The 23,927-nt window shown below is 38.2% G+C and overlaps 1 protein-coding gene and 1 pseudogene across 1 annotated transcript in view; one reads left to right on the top strand and one right to left on the bottom strand.

Annotated features, from left to right (window-relative positions):
* Window positions 1-23,373, top strand: part of LOC150093999 (ecdysteroid-phosphate phosphatase-like) — a 127,393-nt gene extending 104,020 nt beyond the window's left edge. The window contains exon 6 of the mRNA XM_090413133.1: window positions 23,013-23,373. Within this exon, the coding sequence (XP_090269259.1) occupies window positions 23,013-23,251 (239 nt within the window). The 3' untranslated portion in view covers window positions 23,252-23,373. The remainder of the gene's footprint in view (window positions 1-23,012) is intronic.
* On the bottom strand, window positions 7,320-8,512 carry LOC150094000 (protein FAM50 homolog pseudogene; annotated as a pseudogene).
* Window positions 23,374-23,927: the final 554 nt, after the last annotated feature.

The raw sequence follows: 23,927 nt of genomic DNA, 5'->3' as shown, positions 1-23,927 counted from the left end.
ATCTCTTGTCTCCCCTACTTCCTCCAGTATAGGTCCTCCAATACAGTATGCAGCATCGCATTGATGTGTCCCAAACCTCAAGACCTTACATTTTGCTGCATTAAACTGATACCCCAATTAATTTTCCCATCTATTCAAGTAAGGGCTATTACTTATAATCCTTCCCAACTTCACATCATCTGCAATCAACTGAATCTTCCCCTGCAATCTACTGACAATGTCATGATATAAAGGTTAAACAATATAGGTCACAGTACTGAGCCCTGTGGGACCTCACTTGTAACTCTCTGCTACCTTGAGATTGCCCCACCTCTCTGATACCTATCGGACAGCCAATCCTGAATCCAGTTGACCAACCTGACATCCAAACCCATGTGCTGCAACTTAAATATCAGCTTATCATGTGGAACCCTGTCAAATACCTTCACTAAATCCAAGAAAATGGCAGTGTATGCCTTTCCTTCATCTACTGTTCTTGTAACTTTATTATAAAAGGCTAGTATATTACTAAAATAAGAGCGTCCCTTCACAAATCCATGTTGATTACATTACCTTCATCTGCCCAATGTTGTATACAGTCCTTAACTAATTTCTCCGAGATCTTAACTACTGATGACACACGAACTGGCCTATAATTAGACACTTCCAGTCTGCTACCACCCTTATGCAATGGCACTATCATATCTTCCTTCCATTCCCTGGGCACCTTTCCCATAGCCAGACTTTCATTGAAAAGCCAGGTCAAAGGGAGCTGTCACATTCTCTCAAACCTCATGGTGAAATACTATCCAGTCCCACAGCTTTACTGACATCCAGAGTACTCAGTATTTGAAACACACTCTCCTCCTGCACCTCTAATCCTCGAACCTGCCTTATCCCTCTAGTATTAAAATTTACTCCTCCAGGATGAAATACTCCAATAAAGTGTTCATTGGACAATTCCACTATGTCATCTGCATCAGTCACTCTATTCCCATTGTTATCCCACAATATCATTCTTCCACAGTCATTCTTCCTCCTACTGGCCACATAGCTAAAAATTTCCCTAGGATTTTCTTTGGATCTTAGGGCCAATCTCTTCTCATATTCCAGTTTCGCCTTCCTTACCATAGTAGTCACTCTCCTTGCCAGTGTCTTATATTCTTCATGCATCTGCTCTTCACCTGTCTCCTTATATTATTTCATAGCCTCTTTTTCACATGCAGTTCCTGTTTAATATGTAATATAATCAAATGAAATGTATAATCAAGCAAATAAGAAAAGGGTGATTATTATGGGTAATTTTAATCATGGCAATATAGACAGAATGATGAGATAGCAACTGGAAGTAAAGAAAATGAGTATCTTGAGTTTTTGAGGGATAACTAGACAGTATTTAACAGAGGGCACGTGAGGATTGAGGATCTTGGATTTGGTCATCTCATCAGAGGATGTAATTATAAATGAGGTGTCAAATTATACACCAATTAGTGAGCGTGACCATGAAGCGTTTACGTGGGTCGTTACCAGCAGTGTGAGAACCTCTGTGAGAAAAGGGTATATGTGGATATATGTGGAACTACAAGGGGGTGATTATGAAGAGCTCAGGAGACAGCTTGTAGGTGTAACATGGAATGACAATTTAGCTGGAAAAGAGATCAATGCAGCTTGGGGGATTTTCAAAAACTATCTAGTAGATGCAATGTCTAAATATATTCCAAAGGTGAGAAGGTTAAATAAAGTAGGTGTGAAATGGATAAATAAAGAGATTAAGCATGCGATACAGAGAAAGAGGGCATTGTGGAGGCAGCATAAGCGAAGTGGAAATAACCAATTCCATGAGGTCTACAAAGACCAGGCAAGGAGGGTGACTTGGTTGGTGAGGGTAGCTAAAGAGAGGTATGAACAGCAGTAAGCTAATGAAGCCAAAAAGAATCCTAAGAAGTTCTTTCGATATGTAGCCAGCAAAAGAAAGAGTGATTATGGAAGGATGACATTGATTGGAGAAAATGGTATAAAGACAGCTGTTGCAGAAGGTGTGGTAGAGATACTTAATGAGCAGTTCATAAAGGTCTTTCAATTTTGTGAATATGATTTCATGGAGAGATTGAAAGCAGTTGATGATGGGGAAGAGAGACTGACTGTAAGTGAGCAAGAGGTGTATGGGGAGTTGAGCAAACTAGATGTAAATAAGGCTGTGGGACTTGATAATATATCACCGCGTATTCTGAAGGAATGTGTCAGGGAGTTGACGTCGGCCTTGACATATTTTTTTAATACGAGTCTTGGACTAGGTCAAGTTCCTAAGTAGTGGAAGGAGGGCAAGATTGTGCCACTTCATAAAGGTGATCGAGCTCAAGCATCAAACTATAGGCCTATCTGTGTGTCAGGTGTTGTGGTTAAGTTGTTGGAGAAGCTTGTGAGAACTAGGATTCAGAGTTGGGTTGACAACAATAATGGTATTATCTCTGATGAACAGCATGGATTTGCTAAAGAGAGGTCATATTTTAGTAATCTACTTACTTATCACAATAAGGTGATTGCTTCCATGGACAGAGGAGAAGGATACACAGTGATATACTTGGATTTTGCAAAGGCTTTTGATGCCTCATGATAAATTGATAGTCAAACTGGAGTGGATGGGGTTGGATATTAGATTGGTGCATTGGATTGGAGATTGGCTGTCTGATAGGTATCAACAAGTTGTGTATGGGGGAGCGATGTCAAAGAAAAGGAAAGTCACTAGTGGAATGCCTCAGGGATCTGTTTTAGGGCCATTACTGTTTAACTTGTATGCTAATGATATAGGTGAAGATTTGAATGAAGATATTCAGTTGTTTGCAGATGATGCAAAGTTGGGATGAACCATGAGGCGTAGTGAGGATGTTGTGACCTTGCAGGAAGACTTGAATAAATTGAGTGATTGGGCATGGAAATGGGGATGTGAGTTCAATGTTGCAAAATGTAAGGTTTTAAAATTTGTAAAAGAAAGATGAGATACAGAATTTATGCTTGATGAGGATACATTGTTGGAGGTGGAAGAAATTAGGTCTGGGGGTGATAGTGGATAAGGATCTGAAATTTAGGGGACATATAGCCAAAATTGTGAAGACAACATGAAGGCTTCTTGGAATTATGTGGAGGACACTGACTTGTAGAAGTAGGGAGATTTTGTTCCATTGTATAAGGCTTTGATTAGGTCACACATGGACTATTGTGCCCAGATTTGGTCACCTGATTTTCAGAAGGATGAAGAGATGTTGGAAAGGTCCAAAGGCGACTGACTAAGGTAGTTTCTGACCTCTGGAATGTCGAGTACGAGGAAAGATTCAGGAGATGCAATTTGCAGAGTCTGGTGGATGGACAGGAGGAAGAGGGGAGATATGACATTGACCTACAATTTGGTAAGGGGTTGTTATAGGAACAATGCTGGAGAAGTTCTACAGAAAATAGTGGGTGATCAGGGGAGAACCAGAGGTCATCCCTGGAAACTGTATAAAGAAGGTGTGAGAAGGGAGTGAGATGCAGGTTTTTTCGTGCAGAGTTGTAAATAATTGGAATGCCTTGCCTGAGAGTGTGGTGTCTGCAGGGAGTCTGAATGTGTTCAAATCATGGTATGATGAGCTGTGTGTGTGATAAAAGGACCTCCAGGATGAGTCTTTGACTCCATGAGGTCTTGGGTAATAATAATAATAATATTGTTTGTCATCCACTTGACACCAAATTGTGTCCTCTTCTTCACTTGTGGAATACAGCTTACTATTGCTGGTTACAAATATTCCTTCACAGTTTCCTAAGCACTAATGATATCCCGGCCTTACAAGTCCTCCCTCCATGAAACTTCCCCAAGTTAATGTCTAAGACTATTATAATCACCTGCCTTATAATTCCATATATGTTCCTGTCTCTTTGATACTCCTGCATGTCTATTCATCTTCCAAGTCAAAACCACATGGTCACTTCTCCATCTGGTGGGAGATATGTCATCTCAGTTATTATCTACTCTTCTGATGCTATGACCAAATCCAAAACTCTTTGAACCTCTTGGTTCCTCTATTACATGTTGCCTAAGACATTTGTCCCTCAAGAATTCTAGAAATTCCATCCCTTTATTACTACACATGCATTTCCCTCTTCCCAGCTTATACTGTTGTAGTTAAAATCTCCCATAACAATCGTTCTTCTTCTTGCACTTGCCAAGCTCAACTGTCTAAACATCTCCTGGTCCTCACCCTCTGTGCTCCTTGGTTTGTAGCAACATCCCACTAAATATCCCGTGTTGCCTATCTCTACCTCACACCATATGCTTTCAAAATCATTAGTGTCACTGCCTTCCAAAGCCTCCACTCTTAGAGGACATAAGTCATTACTTATCATAAGCAATACTCCACCATCACCATGCTTTCCCTTCTTATCCTGCCGAAAAAATGCTGTACCCTGCTACTTCTATTCCTGTTATTATATCCTCTTCTGCTGTCAACTACGTCTCAGTGGTCCTTTTGGCCAGGCTGATGCTATCAGCGTCACCAATTCCTCTCATTTATTCCAGCTACTCCTGGCATTAGTATAAAGCATAAAAATGCCACTATTTCTATACCCAGAATTATCCCCTCTAAATTTCACTGGGCTCAGCATTATCTGATGTCCCCCTTCTCCCAAATACCCTTTCCCACAAGAGGCCACCCCTGCTACCATCCACCTTGAGCATTCTACTTTACCTGCATGGGCACACTGACTCGTTCAGAACAGCAATCTCTCCAGATGTCTACATCCTTCCTCATTCATATGTAAGCAGTCTGTCACATACAATTCCTCTCTGTTCTCAAACACCCTCCAAGCATCTACATATTCCAATCCTCTCTTCTGACACATTCTAGCTATTATGTTATTCAATATTACTGCTCAGCTCGTCACTATCATACCTAAGCAACACGCACACTATCTTTTCTCTCTGCATCTTCTTTGGTACAACCTCAAGCAAGAATCTCATATCTCTCACTGCCCAATTTGCATTACCTTTCGAGTCATTTGTTCCTACCATCACAATCATCTCATCCATCCTTTCACCTCTCTTAATTGCTATTGCCACACTTTCTATCGTTCCACCATTTATTATTTTTTTGTTTTGTATTGTTTTTTAATTGTCGTAAAGTGGATTTTATTTAAAAAATGATTTTCAAAAATTATCTACAGATAGGCAAAATAAAGTCTGTATTTTATTTATATGAATAACTTACATTTTTTAAATTTAAATACTTATATTTATTTACATTTCACTTTACAATTCTCCAGATATAAAGTTTCACATGGATATATTCATTACTTCAGGTGAAGTAATGAATATTTTTTTTATCATAACATAAATACTGTACATAAATAACAAAATACCTAAAGATAAATCAACCAATCATGATTTTTAAATCAAAATGACAAAAATAATTCCTTGAATAAATCATTTTTATTTATTCAAAGAATTATTATAGTCAACACAGTGAAAATCCTTCCTCCCTTTGCTGCTACATAATATATAGTTATAAAATACATTAGTGCATTAATTCTATGTAATGAAAACTATATAGAAATTATTTGCTCTATTTTAAATACATTATAGAAGTGACAAAAGGCATTGGGCCCTAGTTCTAATAGACTGCATTTTAAAAACATAGAAGATGAACTTTGCCACTCAGTATGAGATCACCACTTTGTTTAAAAGGGACCAGTGTGGCTTGAAAAGAACTTCCTGTTTTCTCTAGAGCAACCTTTTGTAGGTGGAATTTACATTAACACAAATATTTTATATTTGTGTTAATGTATATATAGTAACAAAACTTTTATTCTAAATACACATTGAGGATAATTTTTAGATAATTAAGCAGCAACCAAGAGAATGAAAGTGTTTGAATCAAATTTTGAGGAGAGGAGGAGAAAGTGAAGTAAATTTCACATGTACATTACTTTTCAATATTTAGATTTTTTTTTTTTTCAAGTGTTCATGGAAATTTTCATCTTACTGTTTCAGCTATCCCCTCTCCACTTATTCTGCAATCTATATTTGAAAATTAATTCCAAGAAAATCAGAGCACAATTCTGGACGTTACATTTCGGAAGAATAAGATTACAATGCAATAAACAAACTAGCAAAACTGATCAGGTCACCAAAACCAAGCTTCATCCTCCCTCACATCCTGGAGTGTATGAAGTGTCCTGTGATTGTGATATGGCAGATAGGAAGATCTATTAACAACTGCCTCGGAAACACATTCATTCCCATCATTACAGCAAGTCAGGTCGCAGACCATGATTTGGACATTTTCACACAAGATCAGATGGAAGGAAAAAATGTGCTATAGAGCAGTCGTTATAAGTTGGAAAGGCTATTCTTAGATTTGGCAATGGCTATGATGCATTCTAACAGCATCAAGTATGGATGCATTAATCTGCCATAAATGTGAGAGATAGTCATCTTAAGATCAACTTTAATAGAATAACTGTAATAACTTCTACACAATTAGAGGATGCCAAATTAGTACTTTAGGATCTTAACCCGTTTCATTTACTGCTTGTTGAGTTTGTATTGCAACTAGAAGTTGTGCTCTGTTTGAAACCCACCAAAATATAAGCCAGTTAATAAATACCTTTTATAAGATTTCTTGTTTTTTTTGTAATATTATGAAAGAGATGAATTTTCATCTTTTTTGTTTACCACAGCCAGTGAACAAAATAAAGATATTAGCAAGGAACAACAGCTACATGATTTCCTAATGATACAGGCTTCTTACTCAGATTTGAAGTCTTTTTTTTATTAAAAAAAAAAAAAGACTTCAAAAATTAGATGTAACACATTTATTTTACCTTGCTCAAAACCAGAAAAGTCGGCAACTACAAATGGTCCTATCATTAGTTCATCTCTCACTACAAAAAACACAACTATAACAGACTTGCTCAATATAACAAACTGAAAAGTCCCAATCAAAGAATCACGAGTACAAAGCAGTGCTAAAAGATCCTCTATAGCAAATTATCTACTATACTGAACTGTTCCTGTGATTCCTTAAGTTTGTTACAGTGAGAGATGACTGTACTTGTCAATGACTGAGATGTGGTGTGTTACATATCTACCAGCAAAGCCTTTTAATACTTAGTTTTAATAAGTCTGAAGTTTTGTATTTAAAGAAGGTAACAAAATATTATCATATCCAATAAGACTGTTTCCTAGTTTATATACTAGTAATTAAAATAGGTATAAAAGCTTAATATTTAATAATGCAAAATACTTACTTGTCAAATAAGTCATATTTTACACTTAAATTTGTTTATAAACCTATTTACTTTTTTTTTTCTTAAAATTTCTTGCAATCCAAAATTGTATATTTTTCATAATTCTTAGTAGGATCATATGGTTCCCAGCGAGATGCAGGAAAAATGTGCGCTTATTGTGCTCATACCAACTATGCAATAATACTTGACCAGCATGAGACTAATTTTTCTCGCCTGTTGCATCACTGACTAATCTTACATCATCATGCACATCAAAACTAAATAGTGGATCACTTTTTTCTCTTGCCTTGGTAACATTAAAATCATAGAAAGTATAGTGATGAGGTATAATGAGATCCTCTTTAACATACATTAGCTGATCAGCAGTTACTGCTCGCAGTTCATAAAACTCTTTTTGCAAAATTTCTAAGCATTTCTGAAGAAACTGGTAGATGCTGTTGCCCTTCATTTTTACACTGCGTCTATGGCCAGAACCATCCCAATAACTAAAAGTTATTTCTATTTCTTCATTCTTTAATTTTTCTTTTTCTGAACCCATTCCTGGCATAATTTTCTCTTAACCTTCTTTCATCCTCTTCCTTTTCTCTATCAGGTAAGAAACTTGTATCAGTATCTGGATTCTTGCCAATTTTTTTTTTCTTTTTTCTTGGTCCTTCAAGATCCAGAAAATCAGGATGAATCAGAGTAAAAGTCATTTTTTTCAATGTTGTGAGAGTTTTTATTATTAATATGAGAATCCCATGATTTTCACTACCATCATCACCATCACTATCTACTTTATTTTCAACTTTGATTTTCACTTTATCTTAACTTTCTTCTTCTGTTTCCTTTTCCTCTTTTTCTACTTCCTCATCCTTCTTTCCTTCATCAACCATTTTCTTCATCATCTATTCTAAATGACAGAGCAGCAATCTGTCTTTGTTGTCTTTCTTTGGCCTCTCGCTTTTCTTGAATCTCTCTCTGTCTTCAAAGTTCTTTTTCATGTTGTTTTTATGCTAACTGTCTTTCTCTTTCTTTTATGACATCTTATTGTTTAGCCTTCTTTCATCAAGAGTAACTAACCTATAGTACTAGACTTTAATTGCTGCTCTACAGCATCATAATGAGTGGCAAATTTATTTTCTATGTTAGATAATTTCATTTCTTCTTCAAGTTTCCGTTTCCAGTGTTCCAATTCCTCAAGAGCCTTTTCACACTTCTTTTTTAACTGTAAGGTACTTGCAGCCTCACTTGCTGCACCTTTATAGAGTGCCATTTTCTTTTCTAATAATATGAACTTCGCAACTGACACCTAATTTGTGTTTGGATTTACTTCAATGAATATCTTAATTAAACATTATGAAAAGTTTATTTTCATTGAAACTATCCATTCCACCTTTCAAATACAAGCTATCATCACAAGCCAATGCGACACCTGCTTTACAAGAATAACTTTCAAACCTACAAGATCTACAAAATATAAGTGAAAAATTAATGAGAAAAAGGGACGAAAATTTTTTAAAGAAAATCAAGAACTTCATTACAATATTCTTCTTATTATTTTAATATACAGTAGCTGCAAGAAGCCGCAGGGTCTAAAGCAAATAAATGCTGCCCAAGATGCTGTCATTACGTGCCACCTCCAAGGACCCATCAAGAGAGCACACCTACTCTACAGCTTTTCATCTTCACCACTCAACTACCATCATCATCTAACATTCCAGCTTTCCTAATGTTAACTTCATGAGGATGAAATACACTGATAAACTGATCTATTTTACATTGTTTACCAATCTGCCAGTGTCATCAACTAGCATCATCCTCACATAGTCATTTGTTCTTCTACTTGATACATCGAAAGAACTCACTAGGATTTTTCTTAGCTTGATTGGCTAATTTCTTCTCATAGTAGAGATTATGAGAAGAAATTAGCAGCACAAAGTGGAGACTTTGTGCTGCTAATTTGTTGCCTTTACCAACTTAGTTTCCTTCCACGTCTGCTCTTTATACTCTTCATGCAACTGATCACTACCAATATTCATCTTGTGTTTCCTCCACAGTGCCATCTTTTTTCCTGATTTCAGACTCAATCTCTTCATTCATCCATTTTACTCCCACTTTGTTTTGCCTTTTCACCTTTGGAATATACTCACATGCTGCTGTTAAATAGCTCTTGATCAATGCCCAAACAGCATCAATATCCTTCCCACTCAACTTCACTTTCCACACTATTAGCTCTCAGATTTCTCCTAAGCTTTTCATAATGGAGGATGATTAGACACTCCATTCTCAATCACATCCTTTGATGATATAACAGATCTAAGACTAGATGTGCTCTCCATCACATACTACCTAAGATTGTTGACCCTTAAGAAACTCAAGAAATTCATTCTCCTTATTCCTTGATGCTATGAGGTAGGTTCCAAAAGTTTCAGGTTTGACATACAAATTTCACACTAATTTTAAAACACCATGCATGACAGATAGCACCATCTATGGGGAGGTTAGTTTCAACTCTCTACTTGAATCATTCAGTTGGAGGCACTCGTTTGACTAATGCTTGGCACTCTACGTGGCTGTAAGGTTTAAAAATTGAGTACCGTGCTGTGATAAAGTTTTTCACCCAAGAAGAGCTTTCTCCAAGTGGCCATCAAACAGTGATTGGATGGTGTTTATGGGAAAGAAGCTTCTCCTTCATATTCCACCATGAAGGAAAAATTGCCTAAACAGTTTTGCCTAGGAAGATGATCCTCATGATAGTCGGCTGAAAGTAATGACTGAGGAAAATGTCTCTCTTATTGAGGAGGAACTTCTCGATGACAGACGGCTGAAGCTTAAAGAAATCTCAGCAAGGTTGGGGCTTTCTATAACAACTGTCTTTTGCACCATTCACAAGAAGCTTCACATGATGAATATCAGTGCAGGATGGCTGCTCCAACTTCTCTCTTCAATCCAGAAGAAGCATTAGACCTGTTCCCACAAGTTTTTAGAGCTTTGCTAAGGGAATCAGAAGGAATTCAGTGCTGGAATCTATTGTCACCAGGGATAAAACCATGGTCCTTTATTATGATCCTCTTTCCAAAAGGGAATCCATGGAGTGGTGCAAACCATGCGAAGCACTGGCAAGAAAAGCCAAGGTTACTCAGTCTGCCAAGAAGATCATGGCAACAATCTTTTGGGATTACCAGGGAATTCTTTTGATTGACTTCAAGGAAAGGAATACCACCATGAATGCAGAATATTATGCTTCACCCCTGTACAAACTGCACAATACTATAAAGGAGAAGAGACAAGGAATGCTGAGTCATGGTGTTTGCCTGCTTCAAGACAGTGCTCCAGTCCATACAGCTATTGTTACAAAGGCTGCAGTGAAGGATTGTAGCTTCCAGGAGATTGAACACCAACCCTAGAGCCCAGATCTATCACCTAGTGACTACTATCTCTTCTCAAAACTGAAGAAAGACTTTTGAGGAAGAAAACTTACAGATGACAATGAGGTGAAAGATGCAGTTCTAGGCCATTTTGCAGACAAAAGTACAGACTATTTTTTCAAGGACATGGAAATGTTAATTCAAAGATGCAAAAAGTGTGTTGAAGTAAAGGGAGATTATGTTGAAAAGTGACACTGTTTTGTTTTGTTTCTATCACCTCTAAAAGCTAGTCAGACTGGAAACTTATGGAACCACCCTCATATATCTTCATTCCAGTCAATATTGCTATTATTAAAATTACCCATAATGTTAATCCTTTGGTTGTTCACTAAGCCACTGCCACTTTTTTCTCCTTGTATCTCAACTGTGCATGAACATAATTCCCCTGCTATCATCAGCAGCACCCCCTCTCTCTTCTTACCTTTCCTATCTTTGTGAAAAACATCATATCTCTCCATAGAGAGATATGATGGTTAAGGTGGAGAGTGATAGATGCCATTTTTGCTGAACAGCACCTATCTCATATATCAAGTTTATTTGTAATAAACTCTTTATATTACATTGTGGTCTCAATATCAAAAACTACCTACAGAACTGCTTAACCACAGAAATGTATGCCTACATCATATCTCTCCATTTCTATTACCATCAAGACATCATTCTCATCCAACCATGTTTCACTTATTCCAGCCATTTAGGGGCAGAAATACTCAATCAATGCAAAACTTTTCTCACCCTTGTTTCTTGAGTCATTTGTTACCTCTTTCTTTCTTTCCACTATCTTTCTTTTTATTCTTTTGCACTCTTCCATTCATATGTTAAGAGGTGGTTGCATTGTTGAGAGGTGGTTACAGGGTTGACACTGGGGAGTTCTTTTGCTTGGTTGAACAGCAGGAAGGAGTGATGACAAGAGGCCATCCCTGGAAGTTACGAAAGGAAACTGTGAGCAAGAGGGTAAGGAGTGGTTTCTTTGCATGGAGGGTGGTTGAACCGTGGAATGCACTGCCTGATGGAGTGGTGGGAGCGAAAACGGTCAATGAGTTTAAGGAGTGGTATGATAGACTTTGTGTTTCTTAGGGGGGACCTCCCCTCGATGAGTCTTGAGAGACTTTGTGTTTCTTAGGAAGGACCTCCCATGATGAGTCTTTTGACTCCATGGAGGCCTGAATAATAATAATATCCACTATACATCTAATTTCATTCTGAACACACCACATTTCATTACTCATTTTAATAATTTCATTCTTTAACTCTTGCTTTCCAGCAATTGCTCCACTATTGCTTCATCTTCCATTTCCACAGTCACACTATACTTTGCTTCATCAGTCAGGCAGAGTTCCTCATCTGTAATTACTCCTGGTTTTTTGTTTTTAATCATTTCCATATTCATAATCACATTTTCCACACTCATATTCTCACACTCGCTCTTCTGGCTATCAGTCTTGCATCCATCACTACCTTATGTCTGGTATTCTTCACTTACTTCTGGTTCCCAACTTTCCTTCAAATCACTGCAATCCATTAACATATCACAGATATGTTGGGCAGAAATACTCACAGCTTGAGTATTTCTGCCCAACACATCTACATTCACCCACTCATTTATACTGCATTCCTGGCAATGAACCATCTTGGAAAAATCCACACCATTCAACACACTTGACTTTCACAGTATACGAGGGCGGTCTGAAAAGTTCTCAGCCTCGACCATAGATTGCAACACTATCAGCAAGATTCTTTTTTTCTAAGTACATCTGCCATAAGCATCCATGTGAAATTGCAAGTCATTCTGTGTTTGTTTTATACAGCTGTCTGAAGCAAAAGTGTTGTCTGTATCCCTTGAAATGGATAAAATTGAGTATCGTAAAATTCTTTGTAAAAGAAGGTTTCACACCAAAAGAAATTCATTCGAAGTTCATAAAAGTTTATGGGCACTCTTCTCCTTCATTTCTGACAATTAAGAAATGCGCTGCTGAGTTTAAACATGGCCATACCAGCCTTGAAGATGATTCATGTGAAGGATGTCCAAAAGGTGTAACAACACCAAAAATCATTGATCAAGTGCATGATATGGTATTGGATGGCTGGCGATTCAAAGTGTGTGACACTGCTGAGACTACAGGCATTTCAAAAGAATGTGTAGGATATAGTTTGCGTGAAGAATTGCAAATGAAAAAGCTTTGTGCAAGATGGGTGCCTCGCTTGCTCACAGTAGATCAAAAATGCACTCTCATGAAAATCTCTAAACAGTGCTTGGAGCATTTTAACAAGAATAAAACTGATTTTGTGCATAGATTTATTACTATGGATGAGACTTCGATTATCTATTACACACCAGAATCCAAACAACAGTCAAAACAGTGGACAGAAGCCGGTTGTTCAATGCCATAGAGGACAAAGTAAGTTCTATCAGCAGGAAAGGTCATGGCATCAGTGTTTTGAGATGCTCCGGTTTGCAGAAGAAAAAAAATCATCTTTCATCAGGACAATGCACCTTCCTCAAAGGTGTTTTGGCAATGGGAAAATTAAGGGATCTGCACTATGACTTGTTGGAACATCCACCCTATTTGCCAGATTTTTCTCCCTCTGACTTCTATCTCTTCCCAAAACTAAAACTCTTCCTCACTGGTCAGTGTTTTTCTTTGAATCAAGAGGTGATTGCAGCTGTACAGGGGTATTTTGCAGATCTTATTGAGAACCACTACAGGAATCGGATAATGGCGCTGGAGCTTCGCTGGAATAAATGTATTAGTCTTAATGGAAAATTTATAATTTCAAAATAATTTTGAATTATAAATTCGTTTTTTCATTGTTAGGCCGAGAACTTTTCAGACCACCCTCTTATGTTTGGATAACCTTGTTTTTACCACCGTTAAGTGTTATTCTGAAAAAGTACTTGAAATTGATTAAGTTTAAAATGCACCATGCCCAAACCAGACTAAAATTACACTAAAGTGATAATATATTGTTACCAATTAACATCAAAACATCTTTTTTTCACAGACCACTTTGCTGGAGACTGCACTGTTCACTCCCTAATGGGAAAAAAAATATTATTATGATAATAGTGAAAATAATGATTATGATAATAGTAATTATACCTCTATATAAGTCTTTGATATGGTGATATCTGGACTACTGTACACAGATGTGGTTTCCTGGATGTCTTGGATGAAGATATAGTGGAGAGGATTCAGAGGCAAATGACCAAGATGGTATAGTTCTATGGAATGTTCCCCATGAAGATAGAGTGAAGTTTTGGTGTTAAAAGTTTAGTTGATAGGAGAAAAGAGAGGAATATAATAGTAATATGAGTTTCTAAAGGGGGTGTTATAAGATTGAGGAAATTTTTCATTATGTGACAAAACAGAGAGAACAAGGGGTCACTCTAAAAGTGATCAATACCTATCCCATTGTTCTTTAAAGAGAGATGGGATAGGTATTGTGTGAAAATTTGAGAGGTGGTTACAGGGTTGACAATGGGGAGTTCTTTTGCTTGGTGGAACAGCAGGAAAGAGTGATGACAAGGAGCCATCCCTGGAAGTTACAAAAGGAAGCTGTGAGCAAGAGGGTGAGGAGTAGTTTCTTTGCATGGAAGGTGGTTGAACCATGGAATGCATTGCCTGATAGAGTGGTGAGAGAGCAAGAATAGTCAGTGAGTTCAAGGAGTGGTATGATAGACTTTATGTTTCCTAGGAAGGACCTCCCACAATGAGACTTTTGATTCCATGGAGACCTGAATAATAATAATAATAATATTGGTTGGCATGGGACTCTCAGTGACTCATGGGACTATTTTAGTCTACTCTGCTTGCAGTGAGCAAGCAGAGTAGACTAAAATAGAATTAAATATCCTGTGGCAGTAAAAATTAGGAATGCAATTTTATTTTATTTTATTTTTTATGGTAGTCCTAGCCAGAAAAGTTCATAAACTTATAGCATATGCCATGAATTTTTATATCATTCTCACACACACACATGAGAGTATTCAGAACATATAGCAGCTGATTGATGTTTGTGGCCAGGAGTAAAGAGAAAACTAATCTGTTGAGACTCTTTTTAAATAGCTTATGGGTGTAGTCTTTGGGGAATATACTTCATGAAGAAAACTGTTCTAGAGAACAAACATAGATAAAAAGAAAGACGAATAGGAATAGTTAGTTTGTTCTGTTAGTAGTTCATCTGTAAATGGATATTAGAAAACTGTTGCTCATGTAGATTAAGATGGAGAGTGATGGATGCCATTTTTGCTGAATATTTCTATTGAAATGTTTCTAGAAAGATGCAATACAGAAACTAACGGTCTGTGAGTCAGTAGCTGGAAAGTGTGAGTGATGGGATTGTCATTTAGCCAAACTGCTCTTTTCTGAACAGCATCAAGAATTTTTAGAGAGATTTTAGGTGCATCCATCTGAAGAGCAGTATATAAGTTCAAATGGATTTGGGATATGTACAGAGTTAGTAGCTAGACTGATTATTATTATTATTATTACACTTCCATGGAGTCGACAGAGTTATTGTGGGAGGTTCATTTAACTTACAACATATTTATCATATAGAATCTTAAAATCCTTAACACTCCTTGCATTAACAACACCTTCTGGTAATGCATTCTATTCACTGACAATTCTCCATGTAAAAAATCTACTCCTCACACCCTTCTTCACCACACTTTAACATAATTTTCAGGAATGACCTCTGGTTCTTCCCCTCTCACCTTGTACTCTTTTTATAATCCCCTCTGGATTAATCTGATAAAATCCTCTCACTAACTTAAATGTCTCTATCATATCACCTCTCTTCCTACTATCCACCAATCCACATTTCTTCAACCTCTCTCCATAGACAGAATTCCAAAGTCCTGATATTGTCGTCTTAGTCACTCGCCTCTGGACCCTATCCAATGTCTCTACATCACATTGAAAACCAGTGACCAGATCTGAGTACACTAGTCCAAGTGTGGTCTGACCGGTGCCTTATACAGTGGCACAACTACTTCCTTATCCTTGCATGTTAGAGTACTTCTTATCATAGCAGCACTACTATGTGAAACCTTTGCAACACTAGCGATATGCCCTCTAAACTTCAGTCTACTGTCAACCATCACTCCTAAATCTCTAATTTCTTCCACTTTCTGCTGTACAGCACCATTGCTATAGTACACAGCATTATATTTCTGTGCTCCAAAATGCAACACCTTGCACTTATTGATATTAAAACTACAACCTCACTCTTTTGTCCAAGTAAAACGTCTATTCAAATCTTCCTGAAGGGATTCAGCATCAGCAGTGCTACTTACAATTCTTCCCAACTTTAGATCCCCAGTCAGTCCACATGGTATATTGCTTACAAACAAGTTAAACAGCAGGGCCCGAGAACAGAACCCTGGGGCATGCCACTGGTTACCCTTCTTTTTTGAGACACTGCTCCATCATACACAATCTGCTGGTATCATTCAGGGAGCCAATCTCTGATTCTTCTAACCTCTGCAGCTTGCACAGAAACTTTTCATGTGGTAATCTGTCAAATGCTTTTGGAAAGTCTAAGAATATCACTATATATGATTCCCCCTTATCTGACACACTCGCCACCTTATCATAAAATGTAAGTAAATTACTAAAACAGGACCTACCCTTTACAAATCCATGCTGACCATCATAAAGAATGCTATGTCCATCAACCCACTTCTGTATTCTATTCCTTACCAATCTCTCCAGTACCTTGACCACAATTGCAGTTATACAGACTGGCCTATAGTTGGAGACTTCTGTCTTAGAATAATGAAAAGTAATGTTTCACTGAAAAAGAATGCCAGGTTTTTTTTGGAAGCGAAGGGTGCTGTAGAGTTATATGTTTGTGTCATGAAAGACTAGAGTCAAGTATCAGTTTAAGAAGAAAGATCTGGTCATGATTTAAGTTGAGCATTATTAAAGGTAAGGGAAGAAGAAATAAAGTCTGGTCTTTTTTGTTCAAAAATTGGCACAGTTGTGTTTTGGAAGCATTGAAGATGACTAGTTTGTTATTACTCCATTGAAGGAATATATGAAGATCATTGTTGCTCTTGAAGATGATCTTGAAATGTTTGAGTGCTGCAAGGATGGTATGAAAATCAGTGTGTAGGATAGGCATTCTTGAACATGAACTTCAGATGTTTGAACTCTGCAAGATTTGGAGAGTACTCTCATCAGCAAATCTGTGGATAGTGCTTGAGGTCAGTGAGAGAAGGTTGTTTTTATGTATATGAGGAAGAGGGTGGGTGAAACAATAGACCCCCCTGAGGAACAGCTACATTAGTCAGAAAATCTGAAGAGAAAACACCCCCCACAATTCTACACAATCCGAGAGAAAACTGGTAGTCCAAAGGGAAGGCAGAGCAAATGATGACAATTTGCTAAGAAGTCCCCAGTTCATGTGTTGAGGCTTAAAATACACCCACCCACCTTTGCAAGGCACGAAAAGACATGACCTCCATTTGTGCAAGAGGCAAGTTTCCTATGTTAGGCTCTTCCAGTGTCAGACTTAACTTTGTTAATGACTGTTTTGCAATTCATGTGAGCTTCATAAGTGCAGTGAGAATATCATGTTGGAGGTTTAATGAAATATATACAGCACTCAGAAAGGATTAAAAGTGATTTTAATACTTCTAATATTTCATCTCAGTCACTGAGACATTTTCAATGATTACAAAAAAATGAATGTAACATGTACTCAAATACAACACAATACTAAGTGAAACACGTGGGTGACTCTAAAGTCCTATCGAGGTGGTGCCCTCTATGGGCATTTGTAGTTGGCTTAGGATGTAAGGTGGTGTCTCTGATAATTAATGTTTCCCAAATTTTGGGAAGTTTTATGCAACCGTGAAACAAGTGGGTGACTCTAAAGTCACCGACTTGTTTCACTTAGTATTGTGTTGTATTTGAGTGTGTGTTACATTAGTTGTTTTGTAATCCCTGAAGATGTCTCAGTGACTGAGACAAAATATTGGAAGCATTAAAAATCAGTTTTAATCCTTTCCAAATGTTGTATATATTCCATTAAGCCTCCAACATGAAGTCCCCAATTAAGCTATTCATTGCCTTGGGTATGTTGAGTAAGCATAGGTTTCTCCAAACCTTTCTGTTGCATGTTTCCAGAGGTGGGTAATACAGGCAAGATGATCTGCTATGGATCTTGAGTTGTAGAATATATATAGGTCGGTTGATAGTTTTCCAGGTGATGAAGAAGTCGATGACCTTCTCCATTACTTTAGGTAACATAGTGGTAAGAGCAGTAAGCTAATAGTTTGATTGCAGATACTTATCTCCTTTTTTATTGGAGCTAGCTGAGTATGGGTCTGCTTTCAGGCTGTGGGGTGGATGCCAGCTAACCATAGTACTGTGTACAGATGATAAAGGACTGGTGTTAGGAACACATCTCTAGCACAAATGATGAAACACATTCAGGACCAGAAGCTTTTTTGGTATCCAGCATGTTCAAGATGAGCAAGAGGGTAAGGAGTGGTTTCTTTGCATGGAGGGTGGTTGAACCATGGAATGCACTGCCTGATGGAGTGGTGGGAGCGAGAACGGTCGATGAGTTTAAAGAGTGGTATGATAGACTTTGTGTTTCTTAGGGAGGACCTCCACTCGCAATTTTTTTTAAGATTTTTAAATTTGTTTGGGAGTTTTTTTGAGAGACGTTTGGTTTTTATTTTAACTGCAGTGATGTTATATATCTGAGTTTGCTGTTATGTTAGTGTTTTAGAAATGAAGACAAAAATACCAGGGGGGAAAGTGTACAAAGAAGAGATGGACTCTTGGACGGATTGTCCATACAAAGAGCATCTAGTCTTCATGCCATGATGTAGCATCCACAATACCCCCTCTTGTACACCACTGCTTGTGCCTCCCTCCAGAAGACATAATCTGACAGTAGTGGGATTATGCAACAGCTGATGCTGATGAGGAAACCTCCTTAAATGCATTTCTATTAGTTTTATTTCTGTGCACTACCTAGTGGCCATTCTGTGCATCAGCTTTTCTGCTGTATCCTAGAAGATTGGGAAAGCTCTAGATCTCTGCAGTATGTTTGGCATATTGTTGAAGAGTATCACTTACATTGAATGTTTGAAGATTGGGGAAAGAGATGCCAGAATCCCTGCTTTAGGAATGAAACATAGCATCAAGTAAGCAAGGCAGTAGTGTTTTACTAGGTGATGAAAGTCATCTAAAATTCTTAGTGCACCTAGAGTCACTGAGTGTTTTAGATTATTATTATTATTATTATTATTATTCAGGCCTCCAAGGAGTCAAAAGACTCATCGAGGGAGGTCCTTTCTAAGACATAAAGTCTGTCAAGACTCATCGAGGGGAAGTCCCCCCCTGAGAAACACAAAGTTTATCATACCACTCCTTAAACCCACTGACCGTTCTCGCTCCCACCACTCCATCAGGCAATGCATTCCACGGCTCAACCACCCTCCACACAAAGAAACCACTCCTTACCCTCTTGCTCACAGTTTCCTTTCGTAACTTCCAGGGATGGCCTCTTGTCATCACTCCTTCCCGCTGATCAACCAAGCGAAAGAACTCCCCAGTGTCAACCCTGTAACCACCTCTCAACAGTTTAAAAGTCTCAATCATATCACCTCTCCTTCTTCTATCCACCAAACTCTGCAGTCCACATTCTCTAAGCCGATCCTCATAACTATCCTTGTACAGCCCTGAAACCATCTTTGTCATCCGTCTTTGTATCCTTTCCACGGTTAATTTATCCCCTTCAAATCCTGGGGACCAAATCTGAGAACAATAGTCCAAGTGTGGTCTGATCAGAGACTTATACAACGGAATGATAACCCTCTTATCTCTGCAGGTCAGTGTCCTTCTCATAATAGCAGCAATCCTCTGTGTTACCTTCACCACCTTTGCAATATGTCCCCTAAACTTCAGGTTTCTATCAATCATCAACCCCAGATCTCTTGTCTCCCCTACTTCCTCCAGTATAACTCCTCCCATAGAGTATGCAGCATCCCATCGATGTTTCCCAAACCTCAAGACCTTACATTTTGCTGCATTAAACTGACACCCCCATTCATTTGCCCATCTATCTAGCTTATTTAAATCCTCTTGCAGGGCTACCACATCTGCACTATTACTAATAATCCTTCCAAGCTTCGCATCATCCGCAAACAACTGAATATCCCCCTGCAATCCACTGGCTATGTCATTGATATAAAGGTTAAACAATATAGGTCCTAGTACTGAGCCCTGTGGGACCCCACTTGTAACCCTCTGCCTCCTGGAAACTGCTCCACCATACACAACTCTCTGATACCTATCAGACAGCCAATCCTGAATCCAGTTGACCAATCTGACATCCAGACCCATGTGCTGCAACTTAAATATCAGCTTATCATGTGGCACCCTGTCAAATGCCTTCGCCAAGTCTAAGAAAATTGCAGTATATGCCTTTCCCTCATCTAATGCTCTTGTAACTTTATTATAAAAGGCTAGCATATTGCTAAAACAAGAGCGTCCTTTCACAAATCCATGTTGATTCTCACAGATAACATTACCCTCATCTGCCCAATGCTGTACACGGTCCCTCACTACTTTCTCCAAGATCTTAACAACTACTGATGACACACAGACTGGCCTATAATTAGACACTTCCAGTCTGTTACCACCCTTATGCAATGGCACTATCTTACCTTCCTTCCATTCCCTGGGCACCTTTGCCAAAGCCAGACTTTCATTGAAAAGCCACGTTAAAGGTATTGTCAATTCCCTAGCACATTCTCTCAAAACTCGTGGCGAAATACCATCCAGTCCCACAGCTTTACTGACATCCAGAGTACTCAGTATCTGAAACACACTCTCCTCCTGTACCTCCAGACCTCGTACCAGTCCTATCCCTCTAGCATTAAAACTGACTCCTCTAGGATGAAATACTCCAATAAAGTGTTCATTGAACAATTCCACTATGTCCTCTGCATCAGTCACTCTATTCCCATTTTTATCCCACAATATCATTCTTCCACAGTCATTTCTCCTCCTACTGGCCACATAGCTAAAAAATTCCCTAGGATTTTCTTTGGATCTTAGGGCCAATCTCCTCTCATATTCCAGTTTCGCTTTCCTTACCACACGAGTCACTCTTCTGGCCTGTGTCTTATATTCCTCATGCATCTCTTCACCTGTCTCCTTATATCTCTTCCATAGCCTCTTTTTCGCATGCAATTCCTGTTTAATATTGTTTGTCATCCACTTTACTCCAAATTGCGCCCTCTTCTTCACTCGTGGTATACAACTTACCATTGCTGATAACAAATATTCTTTCACAATTTCCCATGCACTGGTGATATCCCGGCCTTCCAATTCCTCCCTCCATGAAACTTCCCGAAGTTGACGTCTAAGACTATTATAATCACCTGCCTTATAATTCCACATAAGTTCCCGTCTCTTTGATACTCCTGCATGTCTATTCATTTTCCAAGTCAAAACCATATGGTCACTCTCTCCAACTGGTGGGAGAGACGTCAACTCAGTTATTATCAACTCTTCTGATGCTATAACCAAATCCAAAATTTTTGAACCTCTTGTTCCCTCTGTTACATGTTGCCTAAGACATTTGTCCCTCAAGAATTCTAGAAATTCCATTCCCCTATTGTTACATGCATCTTCCTCTCTCCAATTTATACTACTGAAGTTAAAATCTCCCATAACAATCATTCTTCTTGCACTTGCCAAACTTAGCTGTCTAAACATCTCCTGGTCCCCATCCTCTGTGCTCCTGGGTCTGTAGCAACACCCCACTAAATATCCTGTCTTGCCTACCTCTACCTCACACCATACGCTCTCAAAATCATTTGTCTCACTACCTTCCAAATTTTCCACTCTTAGAGGACATAGGTCATCACTTATCATAAGCAGCACCCCACCACCACGCTTTCCCCTCCTATCCTGGCGAAAAATGCTATACCCAGTGACTTCTATTCCTGTTTTTATATCCAATTCTGTCAACCACGTCTCAGTGATCGCAATAATTTTTGGCCAGGCTGATGCTATCTGCGCCACCAATTCCTCTCCCTTATTCCGGATACTCCTGGCATTAGTATACAGCATATAAATGCCATTGTTTCTATACCCAGCATTATCCCTTCTAGACTCCACTGGGCTCAGTCTTACCTGACATTGTCTCCCTTCTCCCAAGTATCCATTCCCACAAGAGGCCACCCCTGCTATCATCCTCCCTGGGACACACTGACTCGTTCAGAACAGCAATCTCTCCAGATGCCTACGTCCTTCCTCATTCAAATGCAAACGGTCTCTCGCAAACAACTCCTCTCTTTCCTCAAACGCACTCCAAGCATCCACATATACCAGTCCTCTCTTGTCACACATTCTCGCTATTATGCCATTCAATATCACCGCTCTTCTGCTCAGCTCATCATTATCATACCTAGGCAACACGCACACTATTTTTCCTCTCTCTGTCTTCTTCCGTACAGTCTCAAGCAAAAATCTCATATCTCTCGCTGCCCGACTTACATTACCACTCAAGTCATTCGTTCCTACCATCACAATCATCTCATCCACCCTTTCACTTCTCTTAATTGCCATAGCCACCCTTTCTATTGTTCCTCCTGGCAAACACTCCTCACGCATCCTATCCTGAACACCACGGATCATTGAGTCACCATACATTATACCTCTTACCATTCCATCGCTCCTATTGTTTCCATTCTCTCCTCTTCTTTCATTCCCATACCTCTCTCTTCTACTGTTTCCATTCTCTCCTCTTCTAGCACTCCCATACATCTCTCTCATTCCCTCTCTCCTACTGTTTCCATTTTCTCCACTTCTAGCACTTCCATATCCCTCTCTCATTCTGTCTCTCCTACTAGTGTTTCCATCCGCTCGTCTTCTAGCATTCCCATACCTCTCTCTCATTCCATCTCTCCTACCGTTTCCATTCTCTCCTCTTCTAGCACTTCCATATCTCTCTCTCATTCCGTCTCTCCTACTGTTTTCATCAATACAGGAAAATATTATTCAAGCCATTTCAGGCCTTCAATAAGCCAGTTAGTTATCTCATATCCTGTGACTGTTACTTAAGAACATTCACAAACATCTGTATTACAGTGGGAAATTTGAACCAGCCAGGTGTGAAACAAATGGATTAATCATGTGATGTTAAAATAGGAAATATTAAACTGAATTTTTGGCTATTTGGAGAAGTCATCCTTCTGAAACATTTAATCATTAGGAATGTCTCTTATGGCTCATTCTCTCTGTGGGCCATGTGATGCATCTCTGTATTTATGGATGTAATTTAAAATTTTTTATTTTTTTATTTTTATAGGTGGCGATATCTTATTTGTAGGACATGCATCAACTCTTGATACCTGCACTCGGCAGTTGGTTGGTCGTGCACCTAGAAATGCCCATGACCTTCAAAATTTAGTGTATAAAATACCATACTGCAGTGTAGCAGTAGCAGAACAGCAACTGAATAGCACTTGGTATCTTATATCTCCACCATTTCCTCCACTTATGCACTCCAATAATATGAGATTTGATTGGAATGTATTGAAAACATAACAGTAAGATTGTATAAGGGTATTGATAATTTATTTTAACACTTGTTAAAACAGCTGAAAGAAAAATATACTTTTATATTCAATTTTGTCGTACATTTTACCATTAAGTGCATTGAATTTTTATGCAGAACAGTTAAAGTATGCTACTCTTTGTGATATTTGAAAATGTAATATACCTTGTGAAAACTTATTGTTAAATAAATATTAAGTTCAGTCAGGAACATTTCAATGATACTACTGTTTCATCGAAAGTGTTCATATGAACTATAACTCTGTAATTAACTTTTAAAAGATCATCTTGCAGATGTCTAAATAGGTAAACATTTGTTAAACATTTAGGCATCTTGCAGATGTCTAAATAGGTAAACATTATACCAATCCCTATTATACATTTCCTTAAATTCATTTTCTGAAAAATTGAAAATCAACTTTAAAAAAATGGAAACACCTTAGTACACGGAGTTCAAGACACATATGTTTTAAACTCCATGTACTAAGGGTGGAATTTAAAACAAGTGTATGTAAAGCATGAAGCTTGTGCAAATGACTGACTAGTGTAAGCAATATATATATATATAGAGTGTTTGTCAAGCATTTATATTGGAGAGGTTACAGAGAATGCTAATCTGTCTTGAGGAACTGTTTCAAAAGTGATATAAGTCTATCAAAAAATGTCA

This window comes from Typopeltis vanoorti, chromosome 23 (genome assembly GCF_054136105.1).
Source record: "Typopeltis vanoorti isolate ZY-2024b chromosome 23, IOZ_Tvanoo_1.0, whole genome shotgun sequence".
NCBI classification, from domain to species: Eukaryota; Metazoa; Arthropoda; class Arachnida; order Uropygi; family Thelyphonidae; genus Typopeltis; species Typopeltis vanoorti.
This window is presented reverse-complemented; position numbering and strand designations above follow the sequence as displayed.